Source organism: Euwallacea fornicatus, chromosome 2 (assembly GCF_040115645.1).
Source record: "Euwallacea fornicatus isolate EFF26 chromosome 2, ASM4011564v1, whole genome shotgun sequence".
Classification (NCBI taxonomy): Eukaryota; Metazoa; Arthropoda; class Insecta; order Coleoptera; family Curculionidae; genus Euwallacea; species Euwallacea fornicatus.
Genome location: NC_089542.1, coordinates 5628954 through 5653974, shown reverse-complemented (window position 1 = coordinate 5653974; position 25021 = coordinate 5628954). Strand labels below are relative to the sequence as shown.

At 34.1% G+C, this 25021-nt stretch overlaps 2 protein-coding genes across 2 annotated transcripts in view; one reads left to right on the top strand and one right to left on the bottom strand.

Annotated features, from left to right (window-relative positions):
* LOC136348944 (carboxypeptidase N subunit 2-like) overlaps window positions 1–3852 on the top strand; it is a 36074-nt gene extending 32222 nt beyond the window's left edge. Inside the window, exon 3 of the mRNA XM_066300149.1 lies at window positions 890–3852. Coding sequence (XP_066156246.1) covers window positions 890–2044 — 1155 coding nt within the window. The 3' untranslated portion in view covers window positions 2045–3852. The remainder of the gene's footprint in view (window positions 1–889) is intronic.
* A 12388-nt stretch (window positions 3853–16240) lies between these two features.
* Window positions 16241–17162, bottom strand: DptB (Diptericin B). The gene is made up of 3 exons (XM_066300281.1): window positions 16964–17162; window positions 16679–16749; window positions 16241–16622 (listed from the first exon to the last, which is right to left on the bottom strand). The coding sequence occupies exons 1-3, from the start codon at window positions 17101–17103 to the stop codon at window positions 16414–16416; spliced, it is 420 nt and encodes a 139-aa protein (XP_066156378.1). The 5' UTR covers window positions 17104–17162; the 3' UTR covers window positions 16241–16413.
* Between the last annotated feature and the right edge of the window lie 7859 nt (window positions 17163–25021).

Below are 25021 nucleotides of genomic sequence, written 5' to 3'. Positions count from 1 at the left end.
CATGAAAATTATCCTCGGGTTTTCCATTCATTTCTCACTGAATTCACTCGTAAATAAGTTCAAAACTGTTCAGAAATTGGAAAAAAGAGAAAATTTATTTGACATGGCATTTTTGACACTTATGTAGTTCGCGACTTTGCGATTGTTTAATTCTAACCTTGACTCTGACCAATCATGGTTTCGAATGGTTACGCGGGACATTCAAATTTTTGAAGTGTGAAAGCGCTTTGAGCCAAAAGGACTCTAATTAGAAGACTGAAAAAATTGCGGACTGATAGCTCGTTTTGAGTACTATGACGTCTGTGATACAATTTTTCAATAGGACGATCCGTGCGGCGTAAAGAAATAAGAACCGATTTCTCATGTTAATCTCCTATGTCCAGGCTTCGCTTCGAGATCCGCTATATTATTGGTTTATTTAACTTATTTTCCATTATTTTTATTCTTCCGTTTCAGTTTTATCCCCACATTGCTATATTGGTTTGCGAGACCGACGTCACTAGTTATGTTACAATAGTCCACGTCACTTATGGAGGGTTAAACACCCGTTATCTATTTCTAAATTTGTGTTGCCTGTAGCAATTCTGGCACAAACAGAATCAACCTCATTATTTCTCGAAAAATCGATCTTCACTGCAACCCAGGCTTTACCATTTAATACCAACGACCTTTTGTCGTAAATAATAAACGTCTCTAACAAACATACCGCCTGAAATCCTGGAAATGAAATATACAATATTGCCGCGAACTTTTTGAAAGAAAGCTAATTGTAAACTTTTCCATGGCGTGCCACTATAAGTCTCAAATTGCCGTCCAACTTTTAACTCGAAAATGAAATCCTGATGGCTGGAAATTAATTTTACCGTATAGAATTTTTTTTTTGTTGCAGGAATTGAGGCACTTGGAATGCCGGGGCTGCGCCCTCAAGAAAATCAACAAGGAAGTTTATCGACTTCTGCCCCATCTCATATATTTAGATATAGGGGATAATGAAATCAAAGTAATTCATTCCGAAGACCTGAGGGAGCTGCCTAATATTAAAGTTTTGAAGTTGGACGGCAACAGTATCACGGCAATTCACGATAACACTTTCATGCAGCAGTTGGTGTTGAGAAAGCTGAGTTTGGCCAGAAATTATTTGACTAAGATTACTGTAAACGCATTTGTGGAGTTATATAACCTCACGGAATTAGACTTGAGCGATAATAAGCTGGAAAAAATTCATGAAGGTGCCTTGGAGCCTGTAAAAACCTCGTTGGAAGTTTTGGTTTTAAGCGGAAATAAGCTAAAAATGCACACCTTAAAGGAGCTTTTTAACCTCGAGGTTTTGAAGGAGTTGAGATTGAGTTCGTGCGGATTAATAGAGCTCAGTTCAGAGATTTTCCCAAAAAAACTGGAGATTTTAGACTTGAGTAAGAACCATCTGTCAGTGCTCAACACGCAGCTCCTTCCGCACTTTCTGTGTAGCTTGGATGCATCCAAGAACAATATTAGAGGTATTGACGAATACAACCTTCAAAAGTTGGACAATCTGAAGTTTCTAAACTTACAAGGAAACCCTTGGTCTTGCGATCTTTGCTATATAGTTCCTTTGCTGGAGAGATCTAATAAAAGTGCAACTTTTAGCGATTTGGTCTGTGCAGCCCCCTTTACCGTTAAAGGCAAAACTTTGGGCATGATAGAAAAAAATGAGTTGGCCTGGTGCACTGCAGCTAGTTACAGCACTGGAGATGCCGATTTTTTTCTTGTATCTGGAGATGGTAACATTGGAATCATAGCAGCTAGCATGTCCGTTTGTTTGTTACTACTCACAATCCTGGCAATAATTGGGGCTCTGTTCTACTCTAAAAGGCACGCCGCCAGATACTACACTCATGAAGATAAATTGGCAGTCGATGGTGAGGAAATGTTCGATAACAACCACAGCCCGTTATTCTGCGATGGGGAGCTCAATTTTAAGTTCCCCCTGGATGCTGAGAAGAAAATCTCCATCTCAACGATTGAGGAAATTAAAAAGGAGCATGCCATTAGCAATGGAACGTGAAGCCGCAAGTAGTTTTGAGGGGAAAAGTTCTTGTGATAGAGGAGAAGGAGGTTTGAGGAACAAATAATGATTATTACATTTTTAAGAGTTTAGGTGTAAAAAATAGGTAGGTATTATTTATTTCGTGTGGGGTCTTTGAGTGTGTTTATGTGCCAATTTAGGACTCTTTGCACAAAATGCTATTATGTAAATATGCTCTATTTTAATTCATTATTACTTAATAAGTTTAAGAATACGTGTGCATTAAAGAAAGTATTTATTACGAAGAAGACATATGGTAATAATAGTTTACCGAAATTTGACTGTGATGCTGAGTTTTCCATTCTAAAATGGCTATAGAGGAGGGAAAGACAAAGATATATAAATATTATGTATGTTTTACAACGAATCGTCAATTTAATCAAAATACATTTCAAGGACCTTTTTTGCAAATTATGCTTTTCCACTATTGCCAATTTTCACATAAACATAGTGCCAAAAATTTACAAAATTTCATAATTTTCTGTAATCGTTGTAATTTTTTTTTCCATATTGGATAGAACAGCGAAATGGAATAAATTCAATATCTACATATTCCATCATATGTGAAAAAAATATCGAAAGGCGTGAATTATGGATGCTTAAATTACATCTTACAACGTAAAAATTTCATCCTTAAATTCAATCCCCTTTGCGTGACAGTTGGATACCTCACATTTTTAAACTGGAAGTATGAGATTATGCTGTTTGATATGACAGATTCTTTTTGTTCCCCATTCAAAACAGTCGTAGTTTTAAACCTTATCGTAGAGAATGATAGAAAAAAAAATTGATGTATTGACGACATTCTCTACAACAAATTAAAAAGTTAATGCAATTTCGTTGTGGATAATGCAATAAAATAACAAAACACATTAATCTTAATGTACTATGCAATGTTCAAAATGTATGCCTCGAACCTCATGGCAATATCCTAATCGCAAGCGTTCTTCTTCTCTTTCAGTCAGCTAGATTATGTATTTTAGTTTTATACACCATATGCTTTATATATGCCCATAACAAAAAATATCTAATGCAAAAGATCAGGTGATCGCGCCGGTCATTCTAGTGATTTTCGCCTCCCTATTTACCGATTTGTGAAAGTTAAGTCGAGGTACATCAAGATTGATTTGTTATTTTAATACATTTTCAATAACAAAATGGTATGATTATTAAGTTATTAGTTTTTTTGCAAAGCATTTACTCAATTGCATGAATTTATTTTTTCTTTATAATAAAACAATTTTTAGTAGCGAATGAAAAAATCTTTGAAATTACACCCGTATTTCCAATTCAAAAATTTGAAAGTCGCAACTGTCACTCAAAGGAAGTTTAATTTAGGAATGAAATTTTTACGTTGAGGAATGTTATTTCAGAATCTAGAATTGACGTGTTTCGGTATTTTTTTTTATATATCGAAATATACAAATATCGAATTTATGCCATATGGTTATTCCACCCTGTATGAATATCTAGGTTTTTGTAGAGGTTTTTTGCATCTTAGTACCTGGTTTAAGTACCCATTATGAAGTACTGCCTTTAGTGATTCAATTCTCCTATTTATCTGCCTTCAAAGCAACTTCAAATTCCTTGAAGGTATTTAACATTAAGTAAAGTCTATATATTACCACTGACTAGTTTGTAAATTTCTTAATATTGTTTCGAATTTTGTGTTTTTTAAGTGTTCATGTAACTAAATGTAGGTGACTATATCTAACATATACAGTCGATTAATATAATACATGTAAATTGTTTTTCTAATAATTATTGTTTTGTTCTGTTTTGCTTTAGTTTGAAGTGTTTTTCTTGTGATTCCCAGCACTGTGCCATGGAAAAACTAGAAACACAGATAAGGAATCAGTCAAACTACAACAAGCACTGGACCAAAATTAAACCGAAATCAGAAACTTGAAGAAAAACATGCCTACGAAAGGAATTTTATTTTTTGAGTTTCTGCATCACCCTGCGAAAATATACCTGGCAAAATGTGTAAAATTTGCAATGGTAACTAGTCAAAAACCTGTGAAAAGTTGAGAAACAGCTCCTTTAAAATTTGGCAAAAAATTCGTCTCATAATGGAAATTTGTTCTCTCACTGTGTGACAAGAACCGTGGATGAGAAGAGGATAAAACTGAAAAACATTCTGTCAAAGATGTAAAAATTGTATTGACAGTTGACAGTTAAAAATATATGATTAATTTAAAAATCAGGTTTTTGAAAATTTTGCAAAATAAATAATGTCACAATGAAATAAAAAAAAAACATTTTGTTCCATTATACATTGAAACATAGAAGAGCGCTGGGTAAAACTGCTCTAGAAACTAGTCAAAACCTGTGTAGTACCAATCTCTGCGCTGACGTAGAATTATGTAAAACTTCCATGAAGGTACTGCGGAGTATTTCATAGGCAACCAAACAAACACGTAATTCTCATTTTTATTTTCGGTTCGGAGGAAAATGTATTGTGATTTTGCATTAATCAAGAAACCTCTACGCGGCTAATTGAAAACCTGGGAAATTAGTTAAAAACTTTTCCTTTATCATAATTTTCAAACAATTTTTTGCCTTCAAATTCGTGTGAGTGTGCAGGATTAACACAATCCGCAGTTAAATATTTACCAGCTCGGGCATAAAATATGAGTTTGGCTAACTCACCCGCGAACCATAAAAACGCGTTCGTGCAATTGGCAACTTTTGTTCCGGATTTAATTAATAAATATGTCTTTGTTTATTCAAAAAACATATCCCGCAAATCCGGAATATTGTTAAAACCGATTTATCACAATCCGCCATCAAACCGCCAAATTGGGCAATTTTGTCATATTTGAAAGATCGCAGTACTAAAACCGCAATTATTGTTCAAATGATAGATATTCATGGAAGCCATTAACGGGACACTTTTTGTGCGGATGTTTCGATTTTTAGATCCGTATTGTTATAAAGCTCAATTTCGTATACCATGTTAAGAGCTTTCATGTGTGTTTAGTACTTATGATCATGGAATAAACAACTCCAGGCGACCATGTACGAATTTGCTTGTACCGAAAGAGTTGGTAGGGATTTTTACTTACATCCAATATTCAAGTTCTTAATTTAGTCGTCGGATGGAAATTTGTATTGAATTATTGTGACTTTCAAGCTGAATTTCCCAACGTAGTACCGATGGAAGCTTTATTTCACGAGCAAAATCTTCAATAAGACGCCCAGTCCCATATTTTTGTGCCCGAGTAGTGTAAGATTCACCGAAGCGCCTACCTTACTGAGTAGCGCTTACACATTAAGGTAGGCGCTTCAGAATACTTCAGAGCTAACGCGCAGCGGCGCGGGATTGCGCCTGAAGGATATAAGCATCGAAGTCGAAGGAGCGTGTTTGGTTTGGATTAGCTGGCGCCCTCTTGTGCACAGTTGTTACTTTCTCTTTTGTATTGTTCCTATGAGGATGATTGATTCCTACGGAACCTTGTAGTGGATTTTTTGTTTTTCTCCTTGCGTTTTCTTACGTTCTATTATGGAAGAGGCTGTGGATGAGTGCTAAAACACTACATTTTTTCTATATTAAAATGGATAAGAGTTTTACTTTAAAGGTACCTGACACTACAGATGAAATCAGAATCTGTTAAAGTAAAATGTCAGATGTTCATTCTCGTTACTTCGCGAGTACTTGGGATTTAGGAAGAGTATTCAGGATTAACGAGGGAATGAACCAAAACCTTCAAATAAAGCGAATATAAAAATAAAACTATGAATAAGTCGTTCTCACATTTAAAAAATTCGCATAATTTTTAGAGATATTAAAAAACTGAAATTTACTCAAAATTATGTTTTTTTTTCTTCAGCTTGGCAACAATGCCATATTTGGAATAGGACATATGGATTATCGACAATCATCATCAACTTTGTTTTGTTTTATGGGTGTTCTTAGACTTTCACATTTTTTAATCCAGCTTTTTTCTCTCTTTACATTTATGTATAACATGTTAAGGTTCGGCATTTCGGTGGAAATATCAAAAGTCTTGTGTTGCTCCAGAGTACCTGGGAAGTAAAAAAATATAGATAATAATTAAAAAAATAAAGAAAATTGTAAGATATGCATGAAGGGTTCACCCTCAACCCACAGCTCTATGCATAGCCACACTGCAACACTGAGCCTCAACAGGTGATAGACTATCGTAATCTGAGAATTAAGCTGATTTCCAAAATGTGAATATGCGATGTGGCACCCATAAGAAAACAAAGTTGATGATGGTGGCCAAAAATCGAAACGTTGTACTTCAAATGTGACGTTGCCACGTTGTAGAAGAGAAAAAGTTGCAATGTTGACGTGTCAATCATTTTTAAATGTCTCACCAAATAAGATGGAGAACAAATAACATTTTTTTCCAATTTTCAACCTTTTTCAAAAATCTCTAAAAGCACTAGGAATTTTGCCAACTTTACAACAGCATATTTTTGAACTCCAAATCACGCACAACTGTCCCAGTTTAACCGACTTTTCGTTTTGAGTTACCGAAATTTTCATGGTCAAGATCTGGAAACAAACGCTCTGTATATATTTTTACATAACTTGAACCTTAGTTAACCAGTTTGATTAACTAACTAATATTATGAAAAACATTCGAAGCGACAATTATTAACAAATTCAAAAAATCATCTTTCGTGAAAATGGATTAAATTTGCATCAAGTATGAAAAAGCAAAACACCAATTTGGGATAGTGAAACACTTCACTGCTACCCATGCTGGTAATGGAAAAACTTCTCGGCTGTGCAAAAAAATAAACATTTTATGGTTACCTAAAACAACATGTTTTTATTGATGATACAAGGTTTAAGTCTTGTGTTTATTGGAATTTAACATTGTTTGAATAGGATTTGTTTCAACAAGGGGTCGACGTTATTACTACCTATTAAGGGCACATTTCTCCAGTTAAAGGGCCATTGTTTGTAAAGGATATCATGAAAAGGACGCTGGTTTGTTACATCGAGTGGAGAAATTAGGTGGTATTATCCCACTCCAGCCTCATTGGACATTAGGACTTAAAATTAGTTTGTAGCGCACTACACAAGTTAATATTCTCAGGGCGTTCCTGTTGGAAATGTCTATTGTTTAATATCTTCCTTGAAGAGTAATGTTTGAAGCAACATTTTTCAATTCGAGGGTACAGTCCCATAATAAAAAATCCATAAGGTATTGTCGTTTCCCGGAGCGGGAGGAATTGCGTGCCACCTTTTGTCGTTTTATCTTTGCGCCGTTTTGTATTCAATGCAGCCCGCAATAAAAATGACAATGTAAAAGTTTCCATCAGGGCAGCTTTAGTTGGAAAAATTGAAAAATAAATCACATAACCGTGAATGAAATAACGATACAATTTAAGCGAAATATAATGGGCTTGTCCCTTTACGATGGCTTTTTAAACGCTCTTCGAGCCAACCAATTTATTCACTCTAAGGCCGATTGTTTAACTGCAGGTTTAATTTATCCCGAAGCCACATTTATAAATTGAAATTCTCCTGTAGTGGAAAAGCCAAACTCAGTGTTTATTTGAAAATCCAGCCAGACAGGTATTGCTTAAATGCAAATTGCTGAATTTAAATTGAAATTTTATATGTACATAGTAAGAGAGGTTTTATTCACTTATCTCGTCTAATTCGCGAGATATAGAGAAGTGAATTTAAGTTTGGTGTCTCGAGGTGTCCAAATTTCAAGCAAAACCATCGGAAAAAAAGTAGTTTAATAACCACCCTAACGTCAATCTGAAACGACTAATTACCCGAGGCACAAATTCTAGTTGGGCTGCGCTGTAAAAGGTTAAATTTCAATCTGCGTTTGCAAAATCGTTTTTGATTTTTGCCTTTCGGACTTATTTTGTTTGAGGTTGCCAAAACCCCATGTAGCGATGATATTCCAGTTTAAACTTCAGTGCGGCAAAACACAAATGGGAAGAAAACCACCGAGAAGATGAGCTGGGATTGATAGAGAAACGTGTAGAAAATTGAGGAGGGAAACTAAAAGTGTATTTTGTAATTAAATGATGCCACTTCAAATTCCATGCGGCAATTTCCGTATTTAGTTCAGGTTAGCCATTACCGGCAAAAAGAGCTTTTTTAGTTACATATCAAAGATACCTGGGTGGGTGGGTATTTACGCCACATTCACGCCTTGGGCACCCATATGAGAGAAAGTGGAAAACTGCTAACTCAACTGGAAACAACATACGTATTTTTGTACGTTTTTGATAATGTATACTGATTCAAATCAAGTGTGGTTCACGTTATTATAGAAATTTTTACATTCGCTGACGTGATTTATATTACGAACGATTTATTAAAGAAACCTTTAATAATATACAGTGTAGCCCAATTTAAGATGGAAACACTCCTGTAAATTTTTGAATTTATAACTGAATTTCAAAGAACCAACAGTCGAAATATAGAGAATAAAAAACTCTAATTATGCTGATTTTTTTCCTAACTCTCTCGACCCAAGCCTAGAACTTGTATTCGATATATCAAAAATCGGAAAAGGAAGTAGGACGCTTTTTTGGAAGAAAAAAATATGCACGCCGCTGAATTGAGCATTCTCTAAAAGGGCGACGTACCAAATTTCATAAAAAAAATAACAATTATTAACCATTTCACAGGAGTTTATTCCATAGGTGCAAACGATATTATTTTATAAAGATAGTCATAAAAACAAATTCAAACGAATTAAATTGAATGGAAAGCATCAAATTAATTTCTTTTTGGATGGCCATCTAAATGGTCCAAATTTTTTAGAGTTTTTTCAGCAAGAAATTATGGACGCTTCGGATGATTTTTCGCTCGCTTATTTGAGAAACCTCAATTTTCAATTAAATGGCAGTTCTGTTTATAATTTCTGTTATGTGAGACAATACTTTTTGCATTTCAAAAATTAATGGATAGGCCGGAATAGCTTGCTAATGCCCCGATTTTACGTCCTCAGATCTTTTTCTCTGTGACATGATTAAAAATAACGTTTATAAACCACGTCCTCGCGACATTTAAGATCTTCGAACTCATATACGCAAAGCTTGTGAGAAAATAACTCCACAACAATTGACAAATCTTCAAAGCAACATTATAAAAACATACAATTAAAGTATTGAATTAAAGGCTGCGCTAGTATAAACTTTCAAGATTTAGTTAATTAGTTCGTTTATTGTATTTTTTATTTATTTTTATGGGTATCTTGATAAAATGATATTGTTCGCAACTATAAAATAAACGTCTGTGAAATAGTTAATAATCGTAATTTTTGAATGAAATTTGGTACGTATCTAGTTTGAAGAATGCAAAATTCAGTGGCGTGCTTACTTTTTCTAAAAAACACCTTAATCCTTTTTTCCGATTTTCGATATAGAAAACAAGTTATGTATATTAGAACTTGGTCGCGTGAATTAGAAAACATTTTATACAGCATAAATAGAGCTTGTTACTTTCCACCTTTTAATCTTTGTATCTTTGAAATCGAGTTATAAATGTGAAAATTGCAAGGGTTTTTCCATCTTAAATGGGTCACATTGTATTTATAATAAAACAAACAAATATTCTAATAATCGTGTGTTTTTTAATTAGAAGAAAAAGGATCTGCAATTTTAGTTTGCATGAATTGGCACTCGACATTGTCTACCAATGCTCGCGCTCGTTTTTTAGAAAAAACTAAAATATTCGTGGATGATACTTCTTTTCTTTTAGCTCAATTCAAAGCTTGGTTAAAAAATTATATAGCTTGCGTGTTAGTCCCTATACTTCTAACTTCAATGAGAGCGTCCTCATCGTCCTCATTGTCCATAGTCTCCTCTTTATTAACATCATTCGTCTGCCTATCTCCGCTTCATAAATTGATATCAGCTGGGGTGCAAGCAATGTTGAGATTCACTATTTTCAATAAACCAGGACGCACTGACAAGAATATCAGCGTTGAATCACAATTGTTCCCTAATTGCGCTTAAGGCAATATCATCTTCATGTGGATCATTGGTACAGTAGAGATTGTTCCAATGATTTTTAATAGTTTACTAATTGCTAGATGCAAATTTAAACCAGCTTCTCATAATGGTGTCTGTTTTAAAGTCTCAGATATGTTTCCGGGATTCTTTGATGAGACAAACGAAAGTAGAAATTTTTGGTAGTATACTTCGGTGGGTTTTACTAGGTTCTGGTCCATGGGTTGCAATCATGGACTTACATTGGGCGGTATGTACATGACAAACATCGACCCATCCTCGCTCCTCAGTTCTTGCATTACAGGATGACTTGGTGCATTAGCTAATAGTAACAACTATTTTATTAGAAGTTTTAGTTTTTTAGAAATTTTTTTACCTACAAATTAAATGACCCTCAAGTTATGATTATGTAGAACATTTATGATTGCAAATTCATTGTCATAACTCAGGTTTATTGTCATACTTCAGGAATATACTGCTAGTCATTCAAAAGGTTTTTGATCAGTTATAATCATGAGGGATATTAAAGGTTTTGAAATGAGCGCGGATTTTTTGTTTTTCCTATTATAATTGGTTTTGTTTTGTGTTTCCCGAAGAACTATTTACGTCATCAAACGTACACATTGTTTACGTTACCGCGTGTTCCACTTGGTCCTACAGAATGAATTTCATATTTACATTAACGCAATATTTTCATTATCACGCGTTTACATTATCGAACGTCTGCGACAGTCGGGTATTCTCTTATGCCTGTCAGGTCGGCCACTACGATTGCGCAGTGTTGATTATTTATTGTTGTTGGAAACCAGAAAGCATAATTTGAAACCCTCTCGTACCAGATAAAAAAAAACTAAATTGAGAATACCACTTGTACCTCTAAAAACAACTCTTGAAACTTTAGTCTAAGCAAGGAGAGGTATAATTTTTCAAACTCAAAAGTATTTCACTTTTCACTTTACTATATTTGTATAATTACCGTACGCTAAGTTTTTAGTAGTAAAATATTGACAAAAGCTCCTTTTCGTTCTCAATAGAGAATAGATCTTGAAAGTTTAACTTCAATCGGGCCTCACTAGAGGCAGCTGTAGCTCCTAAAATTTTCGCAAAGTTGTACGTTTTAATTTGCTCTACTTGAAGGTATCAGTGCACTTAAGGCCGTTCTTTTAAGGAGCATTCAAGAGTACTTTAGCCAAGAAATAATTAAGGTTTCCTTCACAATTTGAATTAATAATGGATTTTTCGAGGAACGAACGGCTAAGGAAGGTATTCGGTCTGACAACAGCACAAAAATGAACACTTAGTTGAACATTTAAATACTTCAAATTCTTGTCCTGGGATTTTTCTATTGGAATATGTGAATCGTTTACCGCACAGTATAACATTTGGAAAGTCTGCAACTTAGTAAAACTTTTATTACAGATTTTAGAGATGGCAGACACTAGTGGTGGAGCAATTCTTGGAAAGTCCCGTGACACGATCAGCATAAACAAGCAGCGCATAATAAAATATATAGGGTATTTCATTTAAAGCTGTGATTGAAGATTTCTCAAAAACGATAGGTTATATGAAAAAATATTTGAAATAAATATTGTCCGGTAAACAAGGGGAAATTCCATGAATATAGTGACTTTTAGCCAAAACTTCATTTTAAGGTAATTTCAAGGATAACTTTTTTTTTCAATTGTCAACCTCGTAGTGGTTTTACAGAACCTTGCAAACGTTCAAAAATGAATCTGTTTTATTTGAACTATTTTTGTATTAAATGTTTTACTGCAAAGTTATCCTTGATATATATTTTTGAGATAGTCGCAATTATTGAATATTTTTTCTGAAAATGTTTTTCAATGCATATTCTGTTTAAAATTCATAACAATCCTTCTATGGAATAAAAAAAATAATTTTATTTAAAAAAATATTTTGTTAAATTTCCTCTTGTTAGAGTCTGCCCTATAACAGGGTTTACAGGAAATCGATATTCTTTTTTCGACAATCAATCTAATTGCTTTATATGAAATTATTAAAAAATTATTCTTTTCATTTTAAAACTCAATAATTAAAATGATACGCCAACTATTCCTTGGGCCTATTTTAAGTATCAACATACAAATCCAATATTAATAGGACGTGTAATAGCTAAAACTTTGACTAAACTTTTTTTTCTGGCAGAACAGAAAATAATAATGAGAGTAAATCTCTTTCAAAATTTGACTTCAATAGAGACCCCCTAAAAGGGAGCCGTTGAGTTAGAAATTCCAAGATAATTTTACTCTTCACTTGGCTTTATTCAAAGGTGTTATTACGCTTGTAATAAAAGTATAAACAATGATAAAGCTTTTTGTTATTTATCTGACTAGGGAAGGCTTCCACGAATATGGTATAAAAAATTTACTTTAATAGGACAACCCTAAAGGGAGCTGTAATTCTTAAAATCTCAAGACACTTTTTTATAACGTTGACCTGACAAAAGAGTCTTATATTTTTTCATTCAGCAGAGAATACCTCTGAGGACAAATCCGGAAAATTTTTATGCAATGCAATATATTTTAGGGACGGTGTAGCTCCCTAAGCTAGAAGATAGTTTTGCTTTTTACTTTATCCCATTTGAAAGTGTTACAAACTTTATGCCACTATTTCTTTGGGTTTAATGAGCATAAGGATTCTTTAAAATTTTTAAAATTTGGAGTGATCTACTTGTAAAAACACTGAAAGAAACGTAAGAGGGTTCAGTCACTCTCAAAGAAAAAAAACATTATAAAAGTGCCTAATTTTCAAGAATATTAAAGTGCAAATACAAGCTTGTTACGTAAATACAGATTAATAATATTTCCGCAGTTCAGTAGTCAAATTACAGTTTTACATGTAACATCAGGGCCATAGCGGGAATAAATTAAAAATAACGCCACGGGGGTAGAGTAGATCATAAAAATGATGTTCGCCACTTTATCAAGGAACACGCGATTAGTAAATTTTCAGAATTTAATGCGCATTTTATATGAACTTAAAATATGATAAAATACGCATCATTAAGAGCAAATTTTTGAACAGTAAAAATCCAAAATGGAATAATTTCACATTATTAAATTTTTTTGAAAACAATATTTAAGAAATTGACCAAATTGGAGGTAATTCTAAAATAATTGATTTGTTCAAATATGTTTCTCCCAACCACACCATCTACCTTGTGGAACTTAGGGGGAAATGAGCAAAAGAAGCCTATATCTTACGTTATGCTTGGAAGTCTGTGACTTCGTCATTACTAGAAGCACAAATTTCGACGGGTAGTCATTATAGAGTTATTATTATTAGTCCTAAATTTCGGCTCTAAATTTCCCTCTATTATGTCTGTACCAAATGTTTCATTGAAGCGAGTTAGTTAAGCGCAAAGGAGTTGTTGTTGAGAGTTATAAACTGTGAACCGTTTCGAGATTGAGATTGGGATTTTTGAGTTAGCTCGAAAACGGATTTTGTTGATCTTTGAGAGTTTGATTTTAGGGATGTATAAAGCTATGAGAATAATGTTCTATATTGTACTTCAGTTATTTCTATAAGATTCAACGCAACCAGCGGATTAGCGTGAATCTTTAAGAGGTTCTTCATCATTTTGCGAAGAAAACCATATTTAATATTCGGCAAACTTCCATAAATTGATTCACATTGTCTATTGATTAATCGAGTTGTACGTATTTTCTTCTTTTATCGAACGACATCAATGTTCAACTGAAGAGCTCCTTCCGTTTATGAAATAATGCAATTTAAATGCTTCGAAACGCCTTAAAATCATAATAGTAAGTATTTCCCGTTTTCGATTATTTTCACTTTAATAATCCTATGGGCATGGTTATCCAAATTGAGAAAATCCTAAAATCCCTGTGCAACCGGCCTCCAAACCCCCCTATATCACCCTGGCTAATAAATACAAAACACTTACGACTAACTACACGACTTACCCGGTAAGCCCGCAATTCCACAGGCAAGAAGACTACAGACAGGAGAGTGATTTAGTTAAGACCCTTATTAAATTCTAAATTAATGTGCAGTGAAGGGCTTAAGGTCTCGGTCGGTCGGGTATTACCCTGTGGACAATATTGGAATGCTTTGTCTTGAGTGGGCTTTTGTCTTCCCGGATTAGCATCAGGTAAACATTCCCGAATAACTCCCTACTTTACTGTCATCCGAGTTGTATTATCCTTTTGGGTAGGAGTTTTTCAATTTAGATATTCAAGCATTCATCAATCAAAAACTAATTTTATATTTTTTAAAGTGGAATGCCTTTGAGATTAAACTAAAATACATGGACGCAATTAAATTAAACGTTTGGTTGGCGGTTGGCAAGCCGAACAATATTCCATTCTTTCCAAGCCATTCTCGCGTTTTCTTGAAATATTGTCATAATTTTAAACCCGGAAAAAGATGGCGGGAACTATTTATAATGAGAAATTTTAATTTAAACTAATTCCTTTTGTAGCCAATTTAAAAGGCGACTCATCTCGTATTGTTTTATATCACGTTGAAAGCAGTAATTTAAATGTTAAATTTGATTTTTACTCTTTTGTCCGCATGCAATTACCATAATATGTCCCATGTGAAGGGAAAGTAACACCTAACCCTATCGCCTTCCGGTTAATTAAAGAACATGGTCACGTAGCTTTATCAGCTTTTAACCACCGCTAACCTCGAGCTATGTCTAGGGTTGGTGCATAATTATGTGTTCCTAAATTGTTGTTAAATTAGTTTGATGTTCACTTTTGCGCTTCGGGTGCGGTTTACATTTTAATTGTCCGACGACAGTCGTTAAAGAAAGTTAGCCAGTTTGCATATTTTCACACTTTGGCAGAATCCACTTTAAGGGTTTTTCGCATGTAATTTAATAAACGGTAACAGAATATAATCAACATTAGAAATTTCCGAAGAAATAAACAATTTTATGTTCGTTAAATTTTTCATTTACCACCACTGAGAAATTTTAACTGTTGTCCAATGCTAAATGAGACGTCTCATCAAATATCTATCCTTTTTCATCGCGTGCAGTACGGTAAAGACAGAAGATAAACTTTTTGTTCTGTCACTCGGAGTAGACCGTCGTTGATGTACTTGCACATCAAACATGGTACAGTGGTAGTAATTACAACTTTTAACGGACAGTCACATATTAATTGTAAAGTGATACACACGCGCCAAATTTTTTTGTTTTATATAATGGGTCAACTCCAATAATTTACCACTGCTATATCCTAAATCATTAGTTACAACATCGGTTAAATATGAGACTACAGTTGCTGAATCTTTGTTAAGTTGTCAAATTTATTTTATTAGAACAGTTTTATCAAGGTAATAAATACGAGTTTGGATTTTTTGTCATATTTTAAACGTACCGCGGAGCCCATTAGCAACAATCGTCGACTTGTTTAAAAATCCTACTAGAACCTCTCTTAAATGTACACTCGGTATATGTTTATCCATCTTTATCACATATGACTACTTTCTGCTTCTCAACTGTGTATTGATCCCTTCTTCTTTTTTTTTGTCCCATTACCTTTCCTTTTTTTCACATTTCTTCTTCTTGTTGCTCAAACGTAATTTTTATCGAATCTTTCTTAATTAGTTTAGTGTATTTCGACATCTTTAAAATTTTTTATTTGTCTATTAATTTTCTTTTTGTTCAAAAATTTCTTATTACACTTAGATGAAGTCTATGCTATCGGTATTTATGTGTAGTCAATTAATGCTAAAGAATTTGTTAGAAGTTTGGTGATTTTCATGTTCATTCTCCTTAAGTCAGAGTCGTACAATAATTATTTAAATGGCTTAAGTGATCAAATTGCAGAATTATATTGCTCGAAAATTTCTTATAGGATTGAATGGAGCGTGAACCACTAACCTTTATACATGTATTATTAACCCACGTCGTTTCTCTTGCTGTTTCAAGCATGCAAATACTGAAACCACTCAAATAAAATGCCCTGTATTATGTTTGAAAGGTAATCCAGACGAGATCCTTGCCTGGCACTTAAGGAAAATTCAACGTGTGAAATAAGGGTGGATCGAGAGACTTCAGATGTTACAGAAAGCTACGGCGGAAGCTTAAACTCTGATTTTGCCGAATGTGTGTGTTTTTAGGTATTGGTTACCAATAAAGTTTTTCTCAAAAATTTTGATACTTCACAGATTTTTTTGCCTCAAAATGGTATGTTTATCTCAAGTAGATACCTCAACTTTGGTACTAATTTTATTTAAATAATTGTAATATTTTATTTAATGATTGTTTGCATTACATTTTAAATCCTATTGTTTTGTTACTTTAGTTGTAGCGTAAAACGCTTCCAGAAACAAAAAGATTGTTCTTGTTACATTAATAAATAATTTACTTAGTGAAATAAAAATAAAAATCACCATCTATGATTGAAATTAATTCCAACTCGTTTGTCCAAGTTCTGACTGCCTCCAGGGCCTCCAAAGTGGTGAGTTGTTCCACCTCCAACGTTCAAAGTTGACTCTCCAAATTTATTTTTATTGGACCAGACTGGCACTCTTCCATCCACACTAATAGTGTGACCGTATCCATTACTATGACCATAACCAACACTACCTCCAGATCCTGGAGAAGAAACTCTCTTTAAATTCAATACATTGTAAAGTTGGCAGTTCTCTTACCATTAGGGTTGTTAAGTCCCACATATCCGCTTTGTGTCTTTCCATTTCCGCCCCCTTGACCAAATACATCCCTGAAATTCATGTAAAAAATTGTCAGTATTACGGCTTAAATACACTCATTCATGCAATTATTTAACTGGAGTAAATTTTGCCTGTGTGATAAAATCATTAAATGTAAACAATTGTAAATTTAAAATATGCTGCGACCAGTATTTTACTAAGTTAATTATAAAATACATAAAGCACTGGTATTTTTTAATAAAAGCAGAAAAAAAAAACATTTACCTTCTTTGGCGACTTTCCACAGGGTCTGCCGCAGGAATCAGGTAGTACTGCTGCCCTTCTTCATCTTCGACGAGAATCGGTACTGCAGCGCTAAGGCCCACTGTGGCGACAAAGACTATAAGGAAGGCTTGAGTGTTCATTGCTTCTTCTTTTAGTTAAGCTTCGAGAGACTGATACTTCTCGTTGTAAATGCGGCCGATTTATATACGTTATACAGCGCTGATTGAAAGAGTAATTCACCGTCTGTAGGAACCCCCGTCCTGATGTAAATATATCTAAACATATCTGAGTCACTGTAATTAAAGTTTAATCACTGAGGTCGCTGTTTTATCAATTCTGCTAATGCATGTCTCGTATGTAGATGTGATGGAGTTAATCTTAGACGAGGGAGTAATTAAGATCTTTGAATCATTTCTCCTGATTCGCAACGAGGAATGTTAACTAGATATTCAAAATTATACGTATACTCCAGGAAGTGAGTAGCATTTTGCGTCCATAAATCAACTACCAAGATTTTCGAGATAAGTTGAGGGAGGGTGCATAATAACCCTTAAGATATATTATGATGGAAAGGAGCAGTTTTAAATTTCAAATAGTTAAAATTATGAGTAAAATCTCTGGCAGATATGAATACGTCCAGGTTGCACCAGTACTGCCCCAGTCTTGAGATTTGCGGTCTCCAGTGTGATTGAGATTTAAAATCTTTATACTTGTTTTAATGTACAAAGAATGCCAAGTTGAACGCTTTTAAAAGAAATGGGTCATTTTCAACTTAGAGGAAAAATTCTATTTTTCACCGATATAAAAGAAAAATGTTGTCGATAAGCTGACACCGCATTTTTGTATTCTCAATGGTTCAGAGCTAGACACGTTTTCGAAAAACACCTTGTAGCTCGGAGTCGGCGATAGTCATACAAATGTTTTCACCAGTTTATAAAAATTGGGCTTCTAGCACCGATATCACTTTTCTTCAATCTCGGCTAAAAATAAAACTTTCGTTTTAAATTTGGAGCACCCTGAAAGCATTCATAACATGTAATTGATCTCATAAAAATTAAAACTGAAGTATTTTAGGTTATTTTTAAGTTTGTCTCGTTTTTAGAAATATATATCGCTTCTTTATTTTCACAGTAACTTCTAACCAGGTTGAAGTGTTCATGCTCCGCGAAAGACATTTTTCACATATTTCGTTTAAATTCAAATTTAAGTCTGTCCATTCTTTACTTCCTAAAATCATGATTTTCTTAAATTAATTATCCTATATATTTATGCATATTTTGATGCAAAATATGCAGTTTCCGAATTGCAGAGCAGTAAATAGATTTTATTATAAAATTTGCTAAAAATAAAAAATTTGGGTTTCATCACCCTTCAAATGAGCTGAAAATAAAGATTTCATCTTTGAATTTTCTTTCTTTTGCCTGTTTAGAAAGTATGCATGTAGCACGGGGATTATTTTTTTCATGCATATTATTATCTAACCATTTTTTAGGTTCAGAGCTTTAAATACCATTTTTCTAATAAGATTTACTAATTATTGTATGTTATTTTTTTTTGTATTTAAAGATTAAAAGGTCGATTTTTTAAATCGAATACTGTGTATATTTTACATATTTGGAACTTATATACTGCCGGGATTATTTCGGAAATTACACATCGTTTTGAAGTTTCAAAGCGTTAGAATGATTTTTTTAAATATATACTTGAAATTTGGATTAATCTACCTTCCAGGCGGCAAGAAGTTCTTTTTCGTCTCAAATATAGAGATGATGAATACCATTACGTGTATAAAAATGCTTTGTTTTTCGAGAACGGAAAAGAAATATTCTCTTGAATCATATCGTTGAAATTTACTATTTTCGAAGAACAGCGATTTCGAAAACAGAATTTACAAATATCCTTATAGGATGTTGCTTCACACAAACTATTATTTTTTATAGATCAACCTGTATATTCGTGATTACAAACAACATGAATGATTATAATCAAATAAAACATCCTGTATTTCATTTCACTTCGTGCACTTGCGTATACTTCCTTATGACTCAATTCATTTCTTGAGCCTATAAAACATCCCCGCATCTATTGGTGTATTGTGTGTTGCCGGCAGTAAGAGTATGCCATTGTTAGAGATGCGAGGTAAGGAGAGATTTATGAAAAATTAAATGTATAGAAGTGAGATCAACACAGAGCTTTGATATGAAGCATTAAACTACCAAGGGTGATTTATAACTTTTAATCTTGATTTGGCGGAATTTATATCCCATTGGGATTTGCTAGAAAGTTTTATGGTCAAGGAGTATGGTACTAATTTTATTTTAACATTTTTCTAAGTCTCAGGAGAAGCATAAATTGATTCCTGAGGCCATATTCTCGAATTTGTAAAGTTAATGGTCTTTAGGGAATAACGTCGAAATGATGTATGCTTTATATACTCGTATAGTAGATATACTCAGTAGATCCGTCTATAATAGGTGGTTTTTCGTCATTGCCTGTTGGTGGCTTGCTCGATTTTGTTCTCATTTTGTTGCTTCTTTATTTACTATTATCTGTTGGATGCTGATTTATATAATAAAATGCTGACTAAAGACAATTATACACCATATGTGGGAATCCTAGATTTGACGTGAATAAATTAACAGATACCTAAATGACCCAATAAGTATTACTGCAGCATTAGAGTGAATCCTAGACCAGGAAGTATAAAGGGTTTTTAAAACATACCTGCTGATATATGAAGGCTAAGAAAATATTCTAAATTATGTATATCTACACTACAGATTAAGTAGCATTTTAATCATCTAAATCGACCACCGAAATTTTCAGGATAACTTAAAGGAGGGTCCATTATTTTACATAATAAACCTTAAGATATATGAGGAGAGGCGAAGATGAAGTTTTAAATTTTAAATAAGGTTTGAAACATTTTATGAAAACTGCTCCAAAACTGGCATTTTTGGGGTAACTTTTCTCGAAACAACGGTCAATTATAGTTGGAATTTCGGCGATGAACGCAGAAATTAGGACAATCCAAAAAGTAAAAACACAAGGGACTTTAAGAAAAACGTTTAGTAATTCCCAGGACAAGTTGTTCGCGACTTAAAAAGAAACTTTAACAGCTTTAAGCCGTTGTTCAAGGATGCACCCGTGACGGTGTTCCTAAATAATTCGAAATGTGAAAACTTGTTATATTTTAAGGGTCCGGAATGGCTCGCATTAGTTCATAACTTTGTTTCCTTAACTACGTTTTCCTGTAAACTTGACGAAACTAATGTTTTTCTTTAATGAAGGAAAGTTGCCTCGTTATAGGTTGCCATTTGCCGTTGCTCATTAAGAGCAAATGTCGCCTACACGAGGACTCAAATTGGGTCCTTTCCAGCTCAAAATTATTTAAATAGATTCGAAAGATACATTGCGTGCCAATGACAAGATAATCGATTCGTTGTTAACTTAATGGTTCTTCAAGTTCCGCCTCTGCACTGACGCCTTTGGAAAGTTCAAAACTTTATCTGGCAGCCTCCGTTCTAATTACCAAGTTTTATGGCTATCTCGGCTATCAATTAGCCGCATTGTATTTTGCTTAAAGTTTCATGGTTTCATTACAAAGGGTGAGAAAAAAAGTTCAAGTACGGACTGGCTCAATTCTTACGGGTATAGAAGTAAATCTACTTAAAGCTGCAAACTTGCAAATTGCATGTAAACATCCCACTATAAACTAGACGTTTACATTAATTATTTCGTTGCAGAGGCCGGGTTTACCTTCTCCATTTCCTTGCCATAGCTGAACATTACTTTATTAGCTTTAGTCTAATGCGACAATGGTGAATATAGGGAGTTAAAATGGCATCACTGCTCTTCGAGGTTTCCGCGTATCTGGAAACGTTAATACAGTAACGTAAAAAATGGAAACCCATAAGAGAGTTTTCAGCAAATTTATCGCATACTTTCTACCAAAAGTTCATTGGCGCATTACAGATTTTTTAGATTTTGGAAATTTTACAAAATTCACTTCACGTAGTTTTTGGTGAATTTTAATATCATTAATATTGTGAGTACAGTCTTTTTTTCTAGGGGAGGAAAATCTTTATAAGTACCCGGTATGGTGGTTTGGCCACCGACCTATGCGGGATTCGTCCCTGAAGGGGATACCTACTAACAACCTCTTTTCTTCACCCTGGATCGCTCTTGGAATCACCCTCGAGCATTAATTAGGGGGTGGTGGTGACACTTCCCTCCTTTCATCTCTCGTTCGCTAATCTTTCCCCTGCAATTACAAATGCCCTCCCAAATATCTCACATCTTGCTATCGCCGTTCCATGCCCCTTCACCTCACACAAATAGCGCGTCTCTTTTTCCTTATATTCCATTTTTTCGTTCCCGTCTCCACCACAGTTAAAACAGCATTGCTTCCACCACTTCCTCTTTCGTTGTTGCAGCATCCTTCCCCTTTATGTAAATCGCCGTTCTCTTTAAGTTCAGTCTCAACATTCTCACCATAAACTTTTAATTTTCTTCTGTGGCTTTCCTGAACTTCTTGACACTCTTCACCTCTTTCTCTAGTGTCACTAATATATTCCCCTATTTTGTCGTTCTTAGCCCCCTTATATATGTTTATTTTTGTCCCTATCTTTTATAGAATCCTTTATTTTATGAATTACTTCCTTCGTATCTGCCCCTTACATTTTATCCACAATTAATGCGCATGTTTTAATTATTGCTTTTTTCTCTTCTTTCCTTATAACTTCCTTTCCTTTTGTGTTCTCCCTTCTATTTTTTCTTTTTGTTTTGTTATGTATATATTCACCTTTGTGTCGCCACTATCAAACATTACTGCCTTCATTTTTCTTATGTCACTCGATACTCATATTGTTAATGACATACCTCACTACCTCCTCCTCTTTTATCGTTTCCTCCTTTAATCTCTCTAAATTTCTCCATAAAATCTCATCATCATCTGTCAGCCGTATGTTTACAATTTTCTGTCCTATTTCTTAGTATTTTATCTGGAATCTAAAGCTGGACGTTTTCTCTAGTAACTCAAACTCTTCTGTACATTCCATCAATTCCGAGTACCTTCTCCTGAACACCGCTTGTTTTTGATTTTTTTATCCTCCATTTTCACCAATATCACTTTCACCGCTTTCTTCTCTATTCCTAAGGGGTTTCCCACCTTGAGCTCCGTGCTTTTATAAGTTGATTTGTTGTACTGTTTGCTTTTAATTTTTCTGATTTCTCTATATGTCTTTATTCCTTCTACTCGTGTGACTTCCCCAGTATAGCCTGTACGTCACTGATTTTCATCTGATCTGTTAATCGATGTAAAATATTAGCATAAAGAAGTATTTCCTCTTAAAAAATCATTGGCGTAGTGCAGATATTTTAAATTATAGATTTGTTCAAAATGTATGTATGTGTATAGCTTGTTTAAACATGGCTGCAATGCGACCTATAGGAAAATAAACTCACCTGTAGTTGTAATGTCGTAAAACTGGACTTTTCGAGAAGACAACAGGTAATAACATTTTCCGCCTGGATACATTAATTTCGCCTATCAAGTTCCGGTTTACGAGTTTTACTCCTCGTCTCATCGCCCCTGTTTCACGAGAGTACTACACTATTCCTGCGGTTTACTACCAAGGAAACGACGTAATACGTCTCAGATGAAATTACTTATCAAGCGAAAAAAGTCCTCAGGAACTTACCAATTCCTATAAAACTAAGAAAAGTTTCGATTCGAGGCCAACATCATTAATTATACCTTTTGCAGAATGGTTGGACGTTAAGGATCTTGTGAACTTCTTCCGCTCCATTAAGATTTCAGTCTGAATTTCGAAGGGTCGTTTTTATGCGAAGAAAATAAAGTATTTTCCGGTCCGATTGTTTCTGATACCTTGACCGTTTCGAGTAATAACCGTCGGTTAGGACTAATGGATTTCACTGGATAAGCCCACTTGAAGTTAAAATTTTCAAAAGAAGCTAATAATCTTTTTAGGTACAGCATTGGACGTTTTGCGGCAAAGCCCATAAAAATATTGTCTTAACAGAAAGGCCACCTGGGGAAGGTAATTAAGACGAGGAACTAAGGCAGGGCGAACTATTCTTAAGAGCTACTTCCGAGGTTCTTACGGGCAATTCAGAGACATCCAATGGCCCTTATATATGCTTTAGATGTTATTAGGGTGGGAGAGAATTTGGAAGAGGCATTGTTTATTAAAACTAAGCTTTTCTAATTAAAAAACATAAAAAGTCATTGTTCCAAAGCCTTCTGTCTTAACGTTATGAAAGTTTGCAAGTATTATTAAAAATTATAATATTTATGAGAGTTATTCCAACATGTAGCATCTATGTGTAAACATAAACACCCTAATTATTCCTCCTAGATTATTTAATCCTAAACAGCATTGTAATACACTTTCCCAACGTCCTCTGTAATCGTTGATGCATTGTGTGTCAATTTAGGGAGTGAGGGATAAAGACCGATTTACGTAAAATCGTACGTATAGAAGAGAGATCGACAGCGAGGCCTACAGCACAACGTTAAGCTACCGGAGATGATCCATAACTTCAAATTTTGAAAGAGTTTAAAGAAGGTTTTAATACAGGTATCGTTATACAGGGTGGCCCGCTTACCTCTATGAGACTACGTAAATACGACTACGAAATGTAATTTCATAGGCTTATTTACATTACAGTGCTTTCTCTCACACGAGATACAGTCGACAATAGTTTTCCACAGCAACAAATTGCAAATCCAAAGCTCGCAACAGTTAACTTTAATAAAACTGAGGATTACAAGTCCTTTTGTGGCTACGAAACCCAGTGACAGGGTCTATAATTCTATTCCAAATTTCTCATCTCTATGTAAATTGAGTAATAAATGTTAGAGCTAAAGCTCTGGACTGTAGAGCGTAATTTTATACCTTATAAGTCACTGCTAAGATGAACTACAATAAACAAACGTAAAAACAGCACAAAATCGAATAAATCTCGTTATAAATTTAAAGTTTTATTAGTGCCGTTTTCGGTTCTTTTCATACTTTCTCAAGAAAAAATGGTTTCTTTGATTTCCTGTATTTAATGCAAGCAGAAGAATGGTTAAGGCCCTTTAAATAACAGAAACTGTTTAGGAATCGACTAACATAACATCGGGAAGCTTTTAGAAGAGCGTTGACAATAGTAAGTATCAAAATAACGCAGAATGTTTACACTTAACTATATTTTAGATAAGAAAAACGTTTGAGAAACGTTGATGAAGGAATGAAAATCTGTTGATCAGGTTTAAAAATAGAATTTGTTTTGGTTTAAATTTACCAAAATCGTGAAGTCATTTCGTGGTTGTCTATTCGGATTTAAAAAATGGGTCATGTGATTTGTTTAAACCTAATTCAAGACCTTAAAGCGGAAAAATTTATGGAAAACCGTAATCATATGAATATTAATTTGACCACTAAACTAAATTTTGAGATCTGGTTTGTTGCAATTAGATATATTTTTTGACAATTTCGTTCAAATTACATATAGGGACTTGAGCTATCCACTTTTTGTAAGTATTGTAAGAGATATTTTAATGCAAAAACAATATATACATATTTCCATTTGATGTTACTACGAAAAAACAAATCTCTAAACTAACGACATCATATAATTTTTGAAGGGGAAACCCTAAATCTCAAACAACTTTTGAATGCAGCTTGACCATTCGCACAATGTAGCAAGTCTAAGCAATGTTGCCAAACTGTGCCACTTTTCCTCAGTTCTACGAAATAAATTTTTAAGTATGTTTTCCTCTGAGGAACTTTGAAACTTTCACTGGATTTAATGCCGAATAAATCCTATATATATTTCATTAAGGGTGTTTTCGATTCAGGCCGCTCCCGAAAAACAAAAGCCCTTTATCCCGAATCTGAAATAAGAATAGTTTCTTTAATATGAGGGTCTGTTGAATTCAAGTCACGAGCCGAACTTGATGGGATATATCGGTCGGTTACGGTCAGGCTTAAGATGACACGTAAAGTTTCGGAACGGCCAACTACAGGTAACTCCAACTCGAAATCGACC

Coding starts and splice junctions, on each gene's coding strand:
- DptB (XM_066300281.1), bottom strand. CDS start 17,103: ATGAACACTCAAGCCTTCCTTATAGTCTTTGTCGCCACAGTGGGCCTT. Junction 16,750..16,963: donor GTGGAAAGTCGCCAAAGAAG/GTAAATGTTTTT, acceptor CATGAATTTCAG/GGATGTATTTGGTCAAGGGG. Junction 16,623..16,678: donor GGGACTTAACAACCCTAATG/GTAAGAGAACTG, acceptor TTTCTTCTCCAG/GATCTGGAGGTAGTGTTGGT.